General features: G+C 34.2%; 8 protein-coding genes and 5 pseudogenes across 13 annotated transcripts, besides 1 other annotated feature; 7 read left to right on the top strand and 6 right to left on the bottom strand.

Moving 5' to 3' along the window:
- Positions 1 to 20,107: part of a mobile genetic element that runs on past both edges of the window.
- Positions 652 to 1,179, bottom strand: TVAGG3_0679130 (protein of unknown function, DUF4107 family; the record flags this gene model as incomplete). Its single annotated transcript, XM_051242656.1, has 1 exon — positions 652 to 1,179. The coding sequence occupies one exon, from the start codon at positions 1,177 to 1,179 to the stop codon at positions 652 to 654; it is 528 nt and encodes a 175-aa protein (XP_051089243.1).
- On the bottom strand, positions 1,405 to 2,145 carry TVAGG3_0679120 (uncharacterized protein; the record flags this gene model as incomplete). Its single annotated transcript, XM_051242655.1, has 1 exon — positions 1,405 to 2,145. A coding segment is annotated over one exon (741 nt), but the record flags the coding sequence as incomplete, so codon positions are not given.
- Positions 2,566 to 3,189, top strand: TVAGG3_0679110 (protein of unknown function, DUF4106 family; the record flags this gene model as incomplete). The annotated part of the gene is made up of 1 exon (XM_051242654.1): positions 2,566 to 3,189. The coding sequence occupies one exon, from the start codon at positions 2,566 to 2,568 to the stop codon at positions 3,187 to 3,189; it is 624 nt and encodes a 207-aa protein (XP_051089241.1).
- TVAGG3_0679100 lies at positions 3,889 to 4,226 on the top strand (annotated as a pseudogene). The gene has a single exon. A coding segment is annotated over exon 1 (338 nt).
- Positions 4,489 to 5,253, bottom strand: TVAGG3_0679090 (uncharacterized protein; the record flags this gene model as incomplete). Its single annotated transcript, XM_051242653.1, has 1 exon — positions 4,489 to 5,253. One exon carries the CDS (start codon positions 5,251 to 5,253, stop codon positions 4,489 to 4,491), a length of 765 nt encoding a protein of 254 aa, XP_051089240.1.
- TVAGG3_0679080 lies at positions 5,271 to 6,009 on the top strand (annotated as a pseudogene). Its single transcript has one exon. A coding segment is annotated over exon 1 (739 nt).
- Positions 10,048 to 10,707, top strand: TVAGG3_0679070 (annotated as a pseudogene). Its single transcript has one exon. A coding segment is annotated over exon 1 (660 nt).
- On the top strand, positions 11,857 to 12,364 carry TVAGG3_0679060 (KilA, N-terminal/APSES-type HTH, DNA-binding family; the record flags this gene model as incomplete). The annotated part of the gene is made up of 1 exon (XM_051242652.1): positions 11,857 to 12,364. A coding segment is annotated over one exon (508 nt), but the record flags the coding sequence as incomplete, so codon positions are not given.
- TVAGG3_0679050 (uncharacterized protein) lies at positions 13,642 to 14,115 on the bottom strand (the record flags this gene model as incomplete). The annotated part of the gene is made up of 1 exon (XM_051242651.1): positions 13,642 to 14,115. One exon carries the CDS (start codon positions 14,113 to 14,115, stop codon positions 13,642 to 13,644), a length of 474 nt encoding a protein of 157 aa, XP_051089238.1.
- TVAGG3_0679040 lies at positions 14,207 to 15,236 on the top strand (annotated as a pseudogene). Its single transcript has one exon. A coding segment is annotated over exon 1 (1,030 nt).
- Positions 18,424 to 18,945, bottom strand: TVAGG3_0679030 (uncharacterized protein; the record flags this gene model as incomplete). Its single annotated transcript, XM_051242650.1, has 1 exon — positions 18,424 to 18,945. One exon carries the CDS (start codon positions 18,943 to 18,945, stop codon positions 18,424 to 18,426), a length of 522 nt encoding a protein of 173 aa, XP_051089237.1.
- On the bottom strand, positions 19,001 to 19,230 carry TVAGG3_0679020 (uncharacterized protein; the record flags this gene model as incomplete). Its single annotated transcript, XM_051242649.1, has 1 exon — positions 19,001 to 19,230. A coding segment is annotated over one exon (230 nt), but the record flags the coding sequence as incomplete, so codon positions are not given.
- TVAGG3_0679010 lies at positions 19,327 to 19,708 on the top strand (annotated as a pseudogene). The gene has a single exon. A coding segment is annotated over exon 1 (382 nt).

Raw genomic sequence — 20,107 nt, 5'->3', positions numbered from 1 at the left:
TCCGTACACAACTTAGCTGTTTTGACACTTTACGAAACCGTTAACGTATATTTTACAACACAAACGACAACACTAACTTAACCTTAAATATTTATAAAGCCGCCAACCACTTCACCTCACTAATGAAAAAATAAACGTTTTCACAAACGACTTCACTAATGTAAAAAATAAACGTTCTCACTTACAAAAGTATTGCAACTCCTCCCATTGCTGTGCTTCACATAACAGCTCATAATCTTCTGACTCACTTTCTTCTTCATATAGGTCAAAGTCACTGTCAAAATGAATGTTAGTAAGTTTTGACAAAGCTAATGAAACATGTTTACCGTTTGTATCGTATGCTTGTATAAACTTTCCATTCTTCATTCCTTCATAAACGCTCAAACTAACTTTACCCTTTCTCCCTCGTATCTGATAGAATGTATTTTCACGAGGAACGAAGAACAAATTCTTGAACTCATGACCGTTGTAGTTTGTTATCTCAATAGTTTTCGTCATTTATATAAATAAAATAAAAAATTATTTAAAAATAAACTTAAAAATTAATGATATCACCACCCTCACACGTATGAAAACATAGCGCAAAAATAAATTTAGGTGAAGTGGTGAGATCTCACCTCTTTTTTCACCTGTTTTTTCACCCTGTTGAATTCATTGCTTTATAACTCTCTTCCTTGGTTTCTTTTTAGTTGCTTTCTTCACGTCTGTCTCCAACTTGACTGTCTTTCTTCTTCGGCCGTAATGATACCAGTTACTTCCACCAGTCAATGGGTCAAATGGTCTTTCGTAAGGGTTTCCATACATTCCATAGGGACCATACGGAAGAACTACTGGTGGAGAAGAAACATTTTCTTTAGTTCCATCGAATCTATTTAAATGCATTGTTTCACCTTTCATCTGGTCATTAAAGTCTTTTGCATGTTTTGCAAACTCATCATCCTTTCCTAAAGCATTTTCTGACTCAGTCGCAACCAAATTGGATGCTTTATTTATGAGCCCTATTTTATTTAATCTTAACTTCTTTGCAACCCAGCCTCCAATCTTCCCTTTATTTGCATCTAATGTCTTCGAAACCCTTCCTCCACTCATTTTATTTACTGCGTCATAAGCTCCAAGTGCTTTTGCTCCAAATGCTAATGCTTTTGTTCCCATTGCGCCTAAAGCTGCCCAAGCTACCATTTACCCCATATTAAAATCATCTCTCTTCAATATTATCTCATAAAAGTTCTCGTTACTGGAGAAAGTCAATGAAACATAAACGTTCTCACGGGCTTCGCCCTCACCGCTTTGCGGTCTATCTAACTTATTTCTTATATCATCTATACGCTTCAAAATGTCTGAACAATTGCTAACATCTTCTACAACAGTTATTTCATCATGAATGACCTTCAAGAACAAGCTCATTTAATATGCTATTAAAATCATTTCAATAATGAGTCCATCCTTTCCGTCTTTGGGTAGCACAACATCTTTCATTGAAGAAGGTTCGACAAGTCTTATGTTAAACTTACTGACAAAGTTTGTTATACTATAATGCTTCGGCGGCGAATACATGTAGTTTGAAAGACATAATATAGATTCTTCAGCAAATTCACTTATACTGGATTTTATAACAATGTTCTCACGGGACCAAATACCACCAATTGACAATCTTGTAAGCAATCCTGCTGAACCTTCAACTGTAAACGTCGATGGTAACATTCCACGAAGGTCATCTATTGACATCTTTGAGTCACTGAATTTAAATATTTTCTTAAAGCAATCGTCATTATCTAACCATGCAATAGCTTTGAAGTTTTCATTCGAATATACATCTGCTTCATTAAATGTAAAACCTGACTTCTTTGCAGAGATGACTTTAAAATCTATTGAGTTTGTTTCAAAATTATATGCTATGGTAACTTCTGAAGGTAATGGATGCCCTTCCGCAGTCAGTTGTTCTCTCACTACCGTTTGAAGCTTTGTATTAAAAACTTTCATGTCATCTCCTGTATCTAAGTTCACATACACAGCAACAGGAAAACTATCTTGCTTCTTTGTTTCATCATTATACCTCAAAACATTAAAGTTCTTCAATAATATTGTTCTTCCTGCTGGAATACTTCGAACCTGTCTGATTTCAATAGCTTTCTCACCTCCTACATACTCTACCCAGTGTCTTGGATATTCATAAGTATACTGACTTTCTTGAATTTTGGTTGGTTTCATCATAACGTGTTCATAGTATATCTTTATACTCTTGTCAGTTAGACTCGGTGCTATGTTCTGAATATTTCTGACTTGCATTTTTAATGGAGATAAAATGAAGCATTTAATACATGATGTAGATGAAGACATGAATGAAACTACAGACAAACTTAACTCTTCTCTTATTCTTCCTTTCAGCAAAGATTATGAATTCTGTTCAAATGGTGTTTATTTCTATTGTGGAAAGATGGGTCAGGAAAGACATTCAACCTCATTCGTCATATACTCATAACAGAGCGTTTAGGAAACGACTCTTACTATGACCAAATCATTATATCAGCAACTTCAGACTCTATGGACTCAACAGCGAAAACATTTATGTCAAAAGTTCAAGCCTCTATCGTTAAAGTTCCAGACAGTGAACTCATTGAATTTCTTCAACGTTACATTCGACGTAAGAGAAAATATTATGCCATCGTAGAGTTCATACAGTCAGGAATGCAAAAGACTTCTGAGGAGATGGAAAGAATTATTGACAAACACCACTTACGACAATACTCAGGAGTTTACGATATGAAACGACTTACAAACTACATTCTGTCAAAACTTTCAAAATACCCCTTCAAAAAGTATCCTTCAAACACTCTGCTCGTTTGTGATGACTTCGCCGGAAAAGGTTTAGTGTCAAAACCAGACTCACCATTAGCTAACATCATAACTAAAGTCAGACATTACCACTTAACTGTAGCAATACTTATGCAAACATGGAGGTTTTTAGCTTTAAACATAAAACGTCTCATAACTGACTTCGTTATCTTTCAAGGTTTCTCACGCTATGATATTGAACTCATTTGGAAACAGTCAGGTATAACATTACCTTTTGAAGAAATTTGGGAAGCATATAAGTCTCTCATCTCTCCTCGTTCATACCTTGAGATTCATATCATGACTAATACCATTAAAGTCAAAAATATTCCATGGGAACGACCAACATTGTTTTAAAGTTTAACCTTCAATTGACTGATGGTAAACAAATTCCATGCATCTCTGTCGCCATTTCTGTTAATATTTTTGCTGTCATTCATATCATCCACTTCCCCATCCGTTAGCTTTTGAGGATATGCGTTAGAATAGCTGTTCTTAAATGAAGGCTTTTCACCTTTGAGAGCATAAACTCTATAACTTTCTGCATACTTTATGTTTGAACCTCCTGAGCCATCATTGACATAAATTTTTATAGGCTTCCACCCTTTGTTCATATTCCTGCTTCTTCCCTTAGCTCTTTTGTTCAGTAGTTCTACATCTTTATACACAACACCTGTCTCGGTGAATTCAACAATATTTTCATTCGTTAGCTTTACATTCAAACCCTTGTCGAGTATATTGTTCATTTCATACATATAAAAGGTTTTTATTCTATATGAAATGAGAAGCAAATCCATCTTAGCTGGTGTCGTTAATGTTCCAATTGAACCAACATCAAATGTTGACTCACGAACGACAAACAATATTGTCATAAAGAACTATAGTTCAGAGTGTTTGAAAGAAAAAGAACCAGAACTTAAGTCGGTGAATTTAAACACAGCTTCAAACGCTAACGCTACATCAGATGTTAAGTTAGAGTATCCACCACTGGACCAAGTTCTTTCAAGAGAAGCCAACGACAACCCTTACACAAATGTTCAAACAAATCCTTCAGATAACGTAGACCATTACCTTCTTCAGTTATACCAAACAATTTTACTCAAAGACGATAAGAAGCTTTTGACAAATCTTATAAGTAAGAACCAAATAATTCTAACAAAGGAGGACCTTGAAAATGTTATCTCACGAATAACAGGGAAACAATGTGTCATTGACTATCTCGACCCTGAAATCGAATGCTGTGGTCAAACGCCATATTCATGAAAATAGGTAACATCCGCATCATTGAAACACCAGGAACTACAGGAGTTGAGTTTAAGTATAAATATTCGAACGAGTATACAAAACTATCTACTGACTATAAGCTTTGTTTGAAATATGTTTTAGTAAATTAAAGCAGTCAGGAGGGCTCTTTGAGCCCATCTTGGCGCTTTGCGCCGTCAGTCAAAAAATTTCAAGTTAGCAATTTGTAATATCTGTCCAAAACTTCTTCAACAGTATCGAACTCATCTTCATAATGCAAACCTAATCTTATTGACTTGGTGCAGTTTTCACTAACACAATATTTTTCTGTTCTCTTGACTGACATAACTAACTCATTTGTTTCATCAAACAGCAACAACCAAAGTTCATGACCTAATACATAACATTCATACTTTATATTTTTAGCTCTGAGTTCTCTTGTAAGCTGTTGCATTTAATATTTTCTAAAAAGTCAACTTCAACAGTCATTCGCACTGGTGCCTTTAGTTCTACAGGCTCTCCTTGAAAGTCAACAAGTCTAAATTGCATGTCTTTCAAATTATGAGGACTAATGCGAACCCATTTACCTAAATGAGTTGCTATGACAGGAACGTTTGGAATGAACATTGAATTGACTGCATAACAGAAGGATTTATATTCTACTGAACCTTTACTATTAACTCCTGAAATGCCTGTGACATTAGCTATTTTAGACTCAATGTACAAACAATTACCATAACATACGTATGGAACAGATTTCATCTCAATCGTTTTGTCAACACTTTTCAAAGGAAATGTCATATGGTATGCTCCTAAAAGAAGTTGAACTCTATGACTCATTCGTGTTATCTTGAACTCTTTCTTGCTACTGAACTTCAATGTTCCCTCAGAAGAGAGTTCGACATCTATGTTGTCAATAGTTTCTTCATTTATGAGAGTATCTATGACTCCAGCAATTTTATCTATTCTATACTCTGCTCTGTTAGGAAATGTTATAAAACTTCTTTTGTCATCTATTTCAATCTCTATGAAATCTGTTTCATCTGTTATGACAAAAGTTGCGATAGTATTGAAGTCAACAACTCTGAAAGCAAGTGCTTCATTCTGAAGACCTAAGTTTGTTTGAAGCTTTACTGTTCCATATTCGTTTGGGTCTGTACTTTGCAAATAGAACAACATTTTATTCTCATTAAAATATGACTATTGCTGCATATGCGTATGAAACAAATGAAGCAAGAAGAGCACATGAACTAGTAAACGAAAACTCAACTTTAACCATTGAAGGCAATGATTTAGTCATTGACGATGGAAAAACTAAAAAGTCATTGATTTCGATACTTTTAACACTTATGACCCATTCATTACAACAAGCAAGGTTCCCATCATAAATGATGGAACGGTGCAATATATAAATTCTACAGTAGATGCCTCATTAGTGAAAGTACTGAATGTTCTCATTGAATTGTTAAAGAGCTTTCGATTTGACGACAACATTAAATGCCTAAAGAATTTAGTCATGAATGAGAAACAAATTCTCGGCGTTGCTGGTAGCAGTAACGATGTACACCTTATGACATTAGAATATTATAACGAACATAAAGATGAACTGAAAGGAGAGAAGGGTGACACCGGACCACAAGGACCACAAGGAATACAAGGAATACAAGGACCTCAAGGCGAAAACGGTTTGGATGGAAAGGATGGAAAGGATGGAAAAACTGCTAAATCATGGATATGGGACCTTATAAATACTGGTTTAACAGCTGCTTCATATGGAGTTCTTCAATACCAAATCGGAAAGATATGGGCAGTACTTGGTGAAGAAGCTTTAGATGACGTTAAAAATGCTTTGAACTTCATTTCAAATGGTTCGGATACTATTAAAACTTTATCTGGTTGGATGCAAGAAACAAGGAGTCAAATAGATACTGTAAGACGTATAGCAAACAATGCACGTACGGGATTGGATACTTTACGAGAAGCACAAAATACACTAAAGGAAGCAAATGATATTCTTGGCTCAGTATCAGACATGCATGAAGATTGGCTTAAAGGTATTGACAAATCTTTAAAAAATCACAGTCAGTCTATTGCTGACTACAAGAAAGTATAGATTTTTTACATAGTGCTATGGACGTACATGATGGAAGCATAAGGAACTTACTTAATGCTAACAATAACTTACCAGGAACTATTAAAGCATTTATAAAGTCCTTTGTAAAACCCGGTGCTCTAACATTTAGGTCTTTGAGAGCAAGAGCATTGAAGTCAAGAGATGCAGAAACTCCAGAAGAACCACCAAAACCAACAGCTAATGAAATATTGTTCGAATATTTTCCAAGGTACTCTGTTCTCATTGCATACATTCAAGAAATACTTAAGAAAGCAGACTTGACTTTAGGAGATGATGAAAGTTCTGTATATCTTTCGTTCCAGTTTCAAATAGCAGAACTTTTGAGACAGATATGCTTAATGTATGACAACATCTCTGATTTCACAAGATATGATGACGACCATGACCCCGAACACGGTGAAGAAGAAGTTTTACAAACATCCATTAAGACAGGAAAGGTTTTAACACAAAGTCTCATTATTGACACCAAGATGGCGAAGTGGACGTTCTTCAAGAGCTGAAGAAAAATACTTCTTCGGGAGGTGGTGGTAGGCATGAACTTGAAATAAATGAGATAGAAGAGAAATTAGCCGAAAAAGCAGATAAAGAACATAAACACAATATCTCCGATATAAATGAACTTCAAGCTACATTAAATAGTAAAGCGGACAAAAATGAACTTGACGCAATGAACAAAGTTTTGAAATCTCATAAACACAATATCTCCGATATAAATGAACTTCAAGCTACATTAAATAGTAAAGCGGACAAGAACCACGTTCATTATATAACTTCAGACGAACAGATTATAACGGACTACCATGGATATTTAACACGAAGTGATGAAGCGAAGACAAAAAATGTTAATGAAAGAAGATATAAATACATTCGTGCTAAAGGTTATGACATAAGCTGTACTGTACAGTATGATGTAGCTAAAGCACCAGAAGCATTTGGTTATACCGGTGAAATTTATGCCTCTACTTTCAATGTTAACGGTGTATTAGTTGAACCAAGATTTACTTTGAGAGTTAAGTCAAAAATAACGTTTGAAGATGCTATTAAAAGTAAAGCTGACAAAGTTGAACTTGAAGCAATGAACAAAGTTTTGAAATCTCATAAACACAACATCTCCGATATAAATGAACTTCAAGCTACATTAGACAGTAAAGCCGACAAGAACCATACACATAAATCCTTCACTACTGTTAGAGCAGACGACATAATATTGAACTTTGACCTTGGTTCAAGTGCACCATTAGAAAATCCAAGTACAAGCGTAAAAGATACTCTTAACAATTTAGATAAGAGTTGCAGGAATATCGAAGATCATGCCAGAAACTTTGAAGCATATGAACTACCAACAATGTTAGATAAGAAAGCCGACAAGAACCATACACATAAATCCTTCACTACTGTTAGAGCAGACGACATAATATTGAACTTTGACCTTGGTTCAAGTGCACCATTAGAAAATCCAAGTACAAGCGTAAAAGATACTCTTAACAATTTAGATAAGAGTTGCAGGAATATCGAAGATCATGCCAGAAACTTTGAAGCATATGAACTACCAACAATGTTAGATAAGAAAGCCGACAAGAACCATACACATAAATCCTTCACTACTGTTAGAGCAGACGACATAATATTGAACTTTGACCTTGGTTCAAGTGCACCATTAGAAAATCCAAGTACAAGCGTAAAAGATACTCTTAACAATTTAGATAAGAGTTGCAGGAATATCGAAGATCATGCCAGAAACTTTGAAAGCATATGAACTACCAACAATGTTAGATAAGAAAGCCGACAAGAACCATACACATAAATCCTTCACTACTGTTAGAGCAGACGACATAATATTGAACTTTGACCTTTGGTTCAAGTGCACCATTAGAAAATCCAAGTACAAGCGTAAAAGATACTCTTAACAATTTAGATAAGAGTTGCAGGAATATCGAAGATCATGCCAGAAACTTTGAAGCATATGAACTACCAACAATGTTAGATAAGAAAGCAGACAAAACAGAGCTTCAAACATTAAAGACAGAAATACTTCAAACATTATATCCTATAGGCTCTATTTATACGTCAATGAATTCAACAATCCAGAAACAGTTTTAGGTTTTGGTATGTGGGAGCAGATTGTAGATAAATTCTTATTACTGTGCGAACTCTTCAAAGCAAACAGGAGGTTCGAAGAAAATTACTGAAGCAAACCTTCCACCGCACACTCATACAGGAACTACAAACACAACAGGTAGTCATTCACATTCAATAACAAAAAGGGTTATACAAATCTTGCAGCAGGTTCGGATAGACAGGGAATGCATAGATATGATATTTCAAGTGACCCAGTAGATTCAAGCACAGGTATTTTCTGTGGAACCACAGGAAATCATTCACACACTTTCACAACAAATCCAACAGGCTCGGGTGAAGATTATATGCCACCATTTGTGACTATATTCGCATGGTACCGCGTTCAATGAACGCGCTTGAGCCTAGAATAAAATCTTTAACTTTACATAAATGAGCTTGGAAAGAAGTATTCGAACAACATCCATGGAGGTCATTTAAGAAGTTCAATGAAGCTGCAAAGAGTTGGGATTTACTAACAGAGCTGAAGTGAAAAGGTTCTTTGACAAAAATGTTGTACATCAAACAAAAATAAACCCTTACGACTACTTTTTACCAATTTACTCCAACACTCCTGACGCATACCAATTTGACACTCTCATTCAAAGCAGAAAAGGAGGACATAAACCATTCCTCATCTTCATTAATGTTAACACTCGTAAAGCATATGCATATCCAATGAAAAATAAAAGGAACTCGTGAAGTTTTTAAGAGTTTTACAAAATTGTAGCAGAACATAGCCCAAGTACTTTAACATCAGACCAAGACAGTGCATATCTCAGCAATGAAATCACAGATTTTCTCATTAAGCATAACATAACTCACTACACTACTGAAGACCATAACCATAACATATCTCGGCATCATAAACCGCTTCATAAGAACGCTCAGAGATTTAAATCAAGAGCGAGACTTTACCGAAGAAACAATGAAACATTTTCTCGAAGTATATAATTCCTCAACACATTCTACAACAGGACATACACCAAATTCAATGACACAACAACAGAAGAAGAAAAGTATATACAAAAGAAACGAAGCCAAACACAAAATATCAGAAATTCAACACAATTTACCCTCATTCCTGGTACAAAAGTTCGTGTAGTTCTTGACGACAAACCGTTGACAAAGAACACGTTTAAGGTTAAGTCGAAATATATATATATAGACTCTACGCAAGGTAATGGATATCTTATAAAAGCTGCCGACGACTCTATTGCGTTTTACCCTCGACATAAATTAGTCGAAAGTAGTAATGGCAAACTTGCTGAAACCATTGACGAAGCAAAGCGAGGAGTGGTTATTGAAATACTTGGCTATAACACAAACGATGACACTTATAAGTAAAGATATGAAGGAGGCGTTGAAGATGTTATACCATCTAAGAACTTGAGAGAGTCGAAGCCAACACATCTGGGACCATTAGAGCGGGAGTACTGGAAAGACAAAAATATGCCAGAAAGAATAAGAAAATTCTTCTAAACTTTTTCATTAGATGTAAATCAGACATGAACGAGAACAGTCATGAAATTATTAATGGTACCATTTATTTACACCAAAAATAAAGTTTATGTTAGAATGTTAGATCTAACACGTTTTCTAACCACTTTTCTAACATGGTCTAAAACTCTCGAAAATCATAAATTTTTGACATTTCCTTATGAAAGAAAAATAAAGTTAGTTTTATTTTTATTTATTTTTTTATTTTGTATGTAAAGACAGTAATGTCAGTCGAAGCAAAAACATTCACGAACAAATCTAATGGCGAAACATTCAAAAAAGGCACTTATAATGTATTGAAGTCTTACGTAGAGACAAGGATGGTTACATTAATGCAACAAAGATGTGTCAGCAGTTTAGGAAAGACTTTTAGAAAGTTGTTGGAAAATAAGTCCTGGGAAGAGTATTATAAGGCATTTTGTGAAAGAATATAGCAACCGCCGGAATTCAGACGGTTGGTTTTTATACAAAATTCATGCAGGAATTCCTGATGAAATCAAACAGGTTAGAGGAACGTATGTAGACCCAAGACTTATAAACTATATAGCAATGTGGGCTTCTCCAAAATATTGCATAGCAGTTGGAAAAATTATGGACTCCATAGACAAGAAAGTTCATGAGAAATTAGATGAAGAAGAACTCGAAGATACAGTAGAGAATGCAAAACATTTGTTCGAACAAGAAGTTAGAAAAATGCATGAAAAACAATTAGAACATGAACGTGAGATATGTTATGATTATAGAGATTCTCCATACGAACTAGACCAATGGGAACAAGAAGATTTAAAGAGAGAATTTAGAGAATATGAACTCGCTAAGATAGCATTAGAAGCTGCAGAAAAGAAGTTAAAAGTTTGGGGTCGTTTTGTACAAAAATATTGTGAGTAAATGAACCATTTATTTTTGCTGAATTAGTGAGATTCTGAGTAAAATGGCATATGGCATGTGTCAAACCGTTGAGTTTTCACAAAATTCCAAAAATAACGTTTACCATGTAAAATGGTTATAAATAATGAGGGTAGAATTCGTGGTAGAAATTAGGTTAGATATACCCATCTACCCTAAAAATTATTTTTGCTGAATTCAGCACAAAATTCTGAGTAAAATGACATATGGCACGTGTCAAACCGTTGAGTTTTCACAAATTTTAAAAATTGCTGCGGAAAGTTCGTCAAAAAAGTGAAGGTTCCCGACGGTTTCAAACCGCCATACTTTACATGAAGATAGTTTACAATGTCAACTAAATATCATGTACGATAGAAACGGTTATGTAAGGTTTACATTTTGTAAAGTTTTGTCCTGATTCAAGACAAGTCTTGTATTTTTGCAGAACAAGTCTTGTATTTTTTCAAGACAAATCTTGTCCTGATTCAGAACAAGACTTGCACTTTTTAGTCAGTTTTTCTTGTAAAGTTCTCAAATTTGAGAACAATTGTCCTGATTCAAGACAAGTCTTGTATTTTTTCAGAACAAGTCTTGTATTTTTTCAAGACAAATCTTGTCCTGATTCAGAACAAGACTTGCACTTTTTAGTCAGTTTTTCTTGTAAAGTTCTCAAATTTGAGAACAATTGTCCTGATTCAAGACAAGTCTTGTATTTTTTCAGAACAAGTCTTGTATTTTTTCAAGACAAATCTTGTCCTGATTCAGAACAAGACTTGCACTTTTTCAGGAAATCCTATCGTCCAACTTTACAAATGTCACTTTTTCAACATGATTGCATTTTGGTCGGGGAACAACTTTCTCTTATTTTGTCACTTTTTTCTATCGTCGTGTTTTGTCACTTTTCCCTCAGGGTGTGTGTCAGAAAATATCCAAAATCTTTATAGCCTCGTATCTCCTTCAATTCTTGACGGTTTGACATGTATGACACACCATTCAATTCAGAATTATGTGCTGAATCTTATGACCATCATTTGTTCGTGACTTCTTTTCACATATGTAACCATGAATTTTTAACATTTCTTTAACACAGAAAAATAAAGTTAGTTTTATTTTTATTTATTTTTTTTATTTTGTATGTAAAGACAGTAATGTCAACATCAGAGAACACAACAACTGCTATCGTTCATGAAGCCATAAATGAAGAATACGAATACATACAGTATAACAAACAGTTACGTCTCATTCGTTCAGTCAAAGATGATATGTATCAAATGCAAAGTATAATGAACGCTCTTCTTTCTACAAAGCAAGCATATCATTGGTTTGAAAACCAACAGGCAAAAGAACTTTTAGAAGAATTTCCTCATATGATTGCTTCCCTCGGAAAACCGAGGGAAGAGATTCCGTACGAAAATCGCAAGAATTTGGCACCTGGTTTGAAAGGTTATTATGTTCATAGACTTTTAGTAAATGCTGTAGCAATGTGGGCTTCACCTCGTTATGCTTGTTATATTTTCATGATGTTAGATGAACTATATAAAGCAGAACGTGGAGAGATGGAAAAGAAACTTCAAGCAAAAGATGAAGTCATTGAATCCAAAGACAAAAGCATACAGAAAAGAATACCACGTTCAGTACCAAAAGGAAAGGAAAAGAGTTATAAGTATATGATATATACTGAAGAGTTGGAGAAAGAAGAAGATAAAGATATGGTTATGTTGCATTTAGTGAGAAGAAACAACAAGAGCTTTTATGACTTAGCTAAGATATATAAATCTGACAGAAATTGGTTCTATCGTGAAAACTTACCGATTTCAATGACACCGAATGAGCAAATAAAAGAAATTGTCAAAAATACTCTTCCTCAAACACACTATGACATCAAAGGTTGCACAATACTTACATTCAAAGAAGACTTACCATTACTGAAGGAAAAAATAACAGAATATTTCGATAACTTCAAAGAGGAAGAATAAAAAAATCTAAGCTAATTTTATTTTTTTTATAAAATTTTATCTCATATGAAAGAACATGAATTTAGAATATTCGGAACTCATGACAGAAGAAGAGAACGAACAACATGTAAAAGATTATGCAAAATTTCTGAAGACATACAAAGCTTATGAAAAAGCGTATGAAAAGTTTATACATTGGGGAATTGTTGTAAAATATCGATATGAAGACTAACCAAAAACATTAACTTTTTGACGAAGTGAAGATTTGCACTTTGACAAAATTTAATGAAAAACATTAACTTTTTGACGAAGTGAAGATTTGCACTTTGACAAAATTTAATGAAAAACATTAACTTTTTGACGAAGTGAAGATTTGCACTTTGACAAAATTTAATGAAAAACATTAACTTTTTGACGAAGTGAAGATTTGCACTTTGACAAAATTTAATGAAAAACATTAACTTTTTGACGAAGTGAAGATTTGCACTTTGACAAAATTTAATGAAAAACATTAACTTTTTGACGAAGTGAAGATTTGCACTTTGACAAAATTTAATGAAAAACATTAACTTTTTGACGAAGTGAAGATTTGCACTTTGACAAAATTTAATGAAAAACATTAACTTTTTGACGAAGTGAAGATTTGCACTTTGACAAAATTTAATGAAAAACATTAACTTTTTGACGAAGTGAAGATTTGCACTTTGACAAAATTTAATGAAAAACATTAACTTTTTGACGAAGTGAAGATTTGCACTTTGACAAAATTTAATGAAAAACATTAACTTTTTGACGAAGTGAAGATTTGCACTTTGACAAAATTTAATGAAAAACATTAACGTAAACATTAACGATAAAATTTATTTCCTGGACTGTTGTCAAAATGTCATGTTGTCATCATTTTTAAAAGAAGTTAAATAACCTGGTGACACATGGTGACGTGGTGACACCTTCAGTTCTTCAAAAATATATTTTTGCTTAAATAGCTTCAGGGTCTATTTCTTCAACCATTTCACTTTCTTCGTCAATGTCAATAGAAGCTTCTTCAACCTTTGGTAAGAACTTTTGTATGACATCTTTGTTCGTTATTGTCTTCAGAGATGAAGGATAATATTTCACATTTGTTTCACCCTTCTTATATTCTTTCTGTTCGGAAAGATTTAAAGCAATACTGAAGAAGTCAATGTTAGAGTTCTTTATGACAGTATAATGAGTATCTTTGACATTCACGAAGAAACTCTTTTGTTTCAAAACTACTGCTAACTCTTGTGAAGTATAACGTTTGCGGTCAATGACGATAGCTAATGGTTTGACATACTGACCAAACTTAGATTCTTTCACAAACTTCTTGTTAAAGATAACATTAACATTTGAAGCATTATTGAACTCATTCTTGATGGCAGTAGCGAGAGCATTGTATGAAAAGAACTTGCAATCTTGCATGTGTTTCATTAAAATAAAAATATTAAATTATTTTGAAAAATAACTTTAAAAAATCTAATCTAATTTTTTCAAAAAAATATTTTTTTATTTCCTACTAAAGATGTATCGGAAGTTGTCTAAGTTAGAACACTCGGAAATAAAACAACTTCTTACAGAAGCTAACATAGATGTTGCAAAACATTACGCGACAAACAAAAAAGCACTCGCTGACATCCTCAATGACTATAATGGTGCAATAAGTTATGATAGAATTCATGAGTTCATAAAGCCGCAACGCGGCGAGGACGAAGTCCATGCAAAGCATTTCCTTTAAATGACGTTGCTATTGACTTATATCATAGACGTTCAGTACCTCATGAAGTAAGAAGAGAAATGTTTGACATAACAAATGCAAACGTTGGTGAAACAAGAAGAAGAGACGACACACTGAAACAACAGAGAAGAGAGATATTTAAAAGTGCTATAGAACAAGTTCGCAAAGCTAACGATGTCATTCGTTCCATTGACGACAAACCAAAAGAAGGTGAGAGATGGTTAAAGAAAGATGAAGAGAATAGGAAGAGAAATGTGAAGTCAGGCAATAGACTCATTGACTTTAACATCGAAGCTTTAGATGAACCAAACAGAGACTACTTACACAAACATTTCGGTAAGGTTTTCATGAGACTCTTAGAGAAATTAAAATAAACTCCCAACAAAGATGGATGGTATGTTATAAACTTGGTGGAAAGTATGAATGTTCTACGTTAAACCTCAATAATATTGGAACATTACTACATCAGCTCTTGAAGGAGAACTTTATATCAGAGATAGAAGCAAATGCTGCAGGTATTGTTGAAATGCACTATGACTTCTTCTTGACAAACATAAAGAATCTTACGAAATAAAGATGTATGATTTAACAGAATATGAAGGCTTAACGATGTCAGATGTAAAGAAAGGCAAACCAAAAAAGAGACCATATAGAGATGAAAGCACACTGACAGAAAGACAGAAAAGATTATTGAACAGACTTAAACAAACAGGAGATAAACAAGATATAGATGACTTCTGGAATGAAATCCTGGTGAAAAGAAGTTTTATAAGAAGAGAAGCGGTCAGTTCTGGAAGTATCTTTGCACATTACCTATAAATCTTGAACGCTACCAAATCTTCAATGAACTGAACAAAAGAACTGCAACACTTATGACAGAAGACAATTGTTTCGTTTATGCTTGCATTCAGGCTGGAGTAAATGAAGAAACTATTGACCACATGAGAGAAGTCATTCGTGTTAGAGACTTTCCTCAAAGTAAAGTACAAGAAATTTCTGACGCAACAGGTATAGCATTTAATGTTACCATTGGTTATTTCAATGACTCAAGACATAATGAAATAAAGAGATACATACCAAAAGAATGTGAAACTGTTCGAACTATTGACTTACTTCTTGTTGAAGACCACTACATGCTAAATGAAAGATTCCAATGACAACATATTTCATTCGCAACTATATAGAAATCTTGAAGGAGTGTGGTGGAATGAACATTGAGAAACAGATGAAGATTTATACAAAGAGAGAAGATAAATATGTAGTTCGCATGATAGAACTACACCGCTATGGGATGTTATGAAAACATTGTGGGAGTGCAAATATTTCGAACCTATTTCTTATGGAGAACTTTTCACATATACGACTGACTTATATAAACAGAACCTTGCACCATTTAAAGATTTGACATATGCTCCAAAGTATTGTGTACAACTGAAGAAGAAAGCCGAGTCAAAAGAAGTAAATAAAAATAAGTGCAAGTTCATTCCTGAGCACGTTTTCTTTGCTGACTTTGAGTGTAGCACGATGGCTTTCATAAAGCTTTTAACATCTGTTACGACAGTGAAGATGGTTCAGTGAGTGAAAGCATATGGGGTCAGAACTGTGCAACAGAATTTTTGGAGCGACTTCCTGACAAGAGTTTAATATATTTCCATAACCTCAGTTATGATATAAACTTCATCTTAAGACACATGACAGAAGTGAAAGGAACTCCCATCATTAAAGGTTCACGAACAATGCAAATAACTGGCTTATATAAAGGAAGGGCAATTATTATAAAAGACTCTTACAGTGTTATAAATAAGAAGCTTAAACTATTTCCTGCTATGTTTAACTTACAAACAGGACCGAAAGAAGTATTTCCATACAACTACTACAGCAGTGTTTTGTTAGCAAATGACAACAGAACTGGTGTCATTTCTGAAGCATGTAAGTTTATCCAGGATGCGGATACATTCATGAAAAACATAGATTCCATCAAAGGTTGCAGAATAGATGAAAACCACTTCGACTTAGAAAAATATAGCACATTCTATTGCAAACAAGATGTAAGAATTTTAAGAGAAGGTTTTGTTAAGTTCCGCAATGACATATTGAAAGAATTTGATTTAAACGTATATGACTACGTTAGTATTTGTTCAATTGCTAACAAATTGTTTGAGAACAGAGTGTACTTCCCGAATGGAAATTTATATGACCTCTCAAATAAACCAAGAGAATTTATTTCACACTGTATTCAAGGTGGAAGATGTATGCTGTCAGATAACATGAAACAAAAGAGCGAAAAGAAACTCATTGCTGATTTCGACGCTGTTTCATTATATCCATCAGCTATAGCAAGACTTTATACTTTAGAAGGAATTCCAAAAGTATTGAAGGATGAGATGTTAAGCACAGAGTATCTCATGAGACATTTATTCGATGACGACCAAAAGGAACCCATTGGTGAAAAGTTTATGTCTGGCTTCTTTGTTCTCATTAAGATAACAGAGATTGGAATACATAGACACTTTCCTTTAATAGTTTGTGACCCTGAACTAAATCCAGAACTTAACGTTCCCAGAAGTTCAAACACTTGCTGTTTAATGTATGTTGACCATATAACATTACAAGACCTCATAAAATATCAAGGTGTCAAATGTGAAGTGTTGCAAGGATACTATTACGATGGAAACAGAGATATTAGAATAAGAGATGAAGTAAAGAAGTTGTTTGAGTTAAGGTTAAAGTATAAGAAAGAAGGAAATCCTTTGCAAGAAAATATAAAGCTCATTCTGAACAGTATTTATGGCAAAACTATTCTATCTCCTATTGAGTCAAAAATAACCATAGTAAATGACAAAGATGCTATAAGATATGCCATCAGAAACTACAACCATATAGTGAAGTTCGAAGGTTTGGATGGTTCAGATAAAACTATTTTCAAGCTAACGAAAAGCATTTGCAGACACTTTAACTTCTGTCCACTTGGTGTTAATATTCTATCTATGTCGAAGAGAATAATGTGTGAAGTATTCTGTACTGCTGAAGACTTAGGAATGGACATCTTTTATAGCGATACCGACAGTATGCATCTCTACAATGAAGATATCCCTCGTTTAGCTGAAGAGTTTGAGAAACGTTATGGAAGAGTTCTCATTGGTAAAAACCTTGGTCAATTTCATAGCGACTTTGCAGAAATAACACCTGGAAAACAAAGTTTAGCATACAATTCAATATTTTGTGGAAAGAAGACTTACATAGACTTACTCACGAATGATTTAAATGAAGTTGCATTTCACTGCAGAATGAAAGGCGTGAAGCAAGATGTTATTGCTTTAACCGCTAATGAAATGTTTCCTGAAGCTATACAATGCTATTACAATGAAGATAAAGGTTTAATGGTTCCGCAAGGAAAATTTGACAAAGACTCTGAGTTCAGTGTTATGAAACTTTACAAAGCACTTCATGATGGTCAAGAGATTGGATTTGACTTGTGTAAGTCTTCTAGTCCTTGCTTTGCTGAAAAGTTTAACTTTTCTATTCAGACTAAGACTTCATTCATAAGAAAGCTTAAGTTCTGAGGTCATGAATGAGAAAAATAATAAGGTCATTTATTTTTGTCAGCAGTGAGGTCATTCGTGATAAAAATAAGCCGCTAGCGGCAAGGCGAAGCCCATGTGGTCATTTACAATACTGCGATGGTAGAGTTTAAGAGTTGTGCTTCAATGTAGAGACAGTCCTTATGGTCTGGAGGTAAGAACACTGGGCAGTTATGGTCATGAGTGGAGAACATGTCTATCCAAAACTCACGATTGAAGCCAGTTAATTTATAGTATTTAGGATTTGGTAATGGTGAAGTTCTTGTATGACCAATGAACTCATTTTCAACTCCCTTACTTAAATTTGAATATAATATAGCTTGCTTTCTATCCCAAATGCCAGGTGTTACAATCTTTGAAAATTCATTTTTCCTCGGAAGCATTGCATTATAATTGAAAACATTCTTGAAGTCTTCATTGGGTTCAGAGATTTGAAATCTTATACGTAATGGATTTTTTTTCCTTTTTAGCTACTTCATTGAATGGTGAGAATACAATGAATTGACAGTCATGAGTTCCATCTTCATTTTCATTAAATTCATAATGAAAGTCTATAAGTTGTGGCTGACTACCTTCTTCTTTCAGTTGTGCAAGAAACTCACGCAAAGGCTGTAAAGTTTGTACTTCAATGTTGAACTTTTTCTCGAACATCTCATTAAATGAAATCATACATTGTTGCAATGTTGTATCGTCTTTAAAGTATTTGTATATGTGAATGTTTTGGGCGCTTAAAGACTGTTCGTCATTTTCTATCTCGACTTGAAGTATAAAGTCAACCTTTCTGAAAGCACGTGTTATATACATAGATGTTATGCCAATGTACTTCTCTTCATTTATGTTCACAATCCAGTCTGTTGGAAACTTAAACGTTACTCTGTTCCCCTTTATTTTGACGTCAGGGTTTTCACTACTGAACGCAACAGTTAAAGGTATTTGTCTATACATTTAATTCGGATAAAAATAAACCATTTACTCTTTCTTTGCTTCAGCTTCTTTAGCTTTTGCTTCAGCTTCTTCTCTAGCTTTCTTCGCCAGCAAACGTGGGTTCTTTTGTCTTCCAGCAGCTAATGCAGCAAGTTGTTTTTCACTAAGTTTTCTCTTTGGTCTCTCTGGCTTTTGTTCTTGTTTTTGTTCCTTCAGTTCGGATAAAATTTGCTCACGAATTTCTTTCTTCAATGCTTCAACATCTATGACCCCTTGGGTCTTGTCCGTAGGGCTTGTCTGAGTCATTTGACTGCAGATAAAAAACAAAATTAAAACTTTAACCGATGTAAAATGAGCTTGTCAAAATCAGAGCGAGAGTCTATTATATTAAATGACGCAAGAGGAATACAACATCCTTTCTATTACGTAAGTCAGAGTAAAGATGGTAAAATATACGTAAGAAAAAGAAAGGTTCCATTAGCGAATGCAGAAAGCGACAACATTAAGGTGTATGGCAAGGGTGAAGTCCACGAAGCCCATATAAAACCTTCTGTTCAAACTGAAAAGTCAATAGAACAGAAGAAAAGAAGCCAGATGTACTTTCAATAACGAACCAAGAGCTTATTGCAAAGTTCGTGAATTTCATTGAAAACAAACCGAGTCAAAGAATCCTGACCCACCAGTGAAAGAAGTTGAGACAAAAGAGAATGTACAGTTCATTGAAAATGTCAAGAAACAACTTCCACCACGAATGCCAAGAAGAAGAGTGAGAATAATGAAGTAAATAGATATTTTTATCGAAGTAAATACATGCAGAACGAACAGTTAAACGAATTTACTCCAGCAGAGCATATTCATCAGATTCGCTCATATTTCGATATCATAGACAATGCAGTTCAAATTGGTGACACTAATAGAAAATATTCTGACGCAAAGATTCCATCACAACCTGGAACTGCTAAAGATAACACATGGGTAACATTCAATCTCTCACCTCCTGGTGAAAATATGTTGGACCTTTACAATACATTCATTACGTATAAAATGGAAGGTCAATTTATTGTAGATAAAGAAATTGGTTCAGGTTCCAATAAAACAAACCCACCAGGATTTTGGATTGGTTTCGATGACGCTTTCTATGCAGTTGCTGGATATCAAATCCTTGCAAATGGTCGTATCGTAT

This window comes from Trichomonas vaginalis, chromosome III (assembly GCF_026262505.1).
Source record: "Trichomonas vaginalis G3 chromosome III, whole genome shotgun sequence".
NCBI classification, from domain to species: domain Eukaryota; phylum Parabasalia; order Trichomonadida; family Trichomonadidae; genus Trichomonas; species Trichomonas vaginalis.
This window is presented reverse-complemented; position numbering and strand designations above follow the sequence as displayed.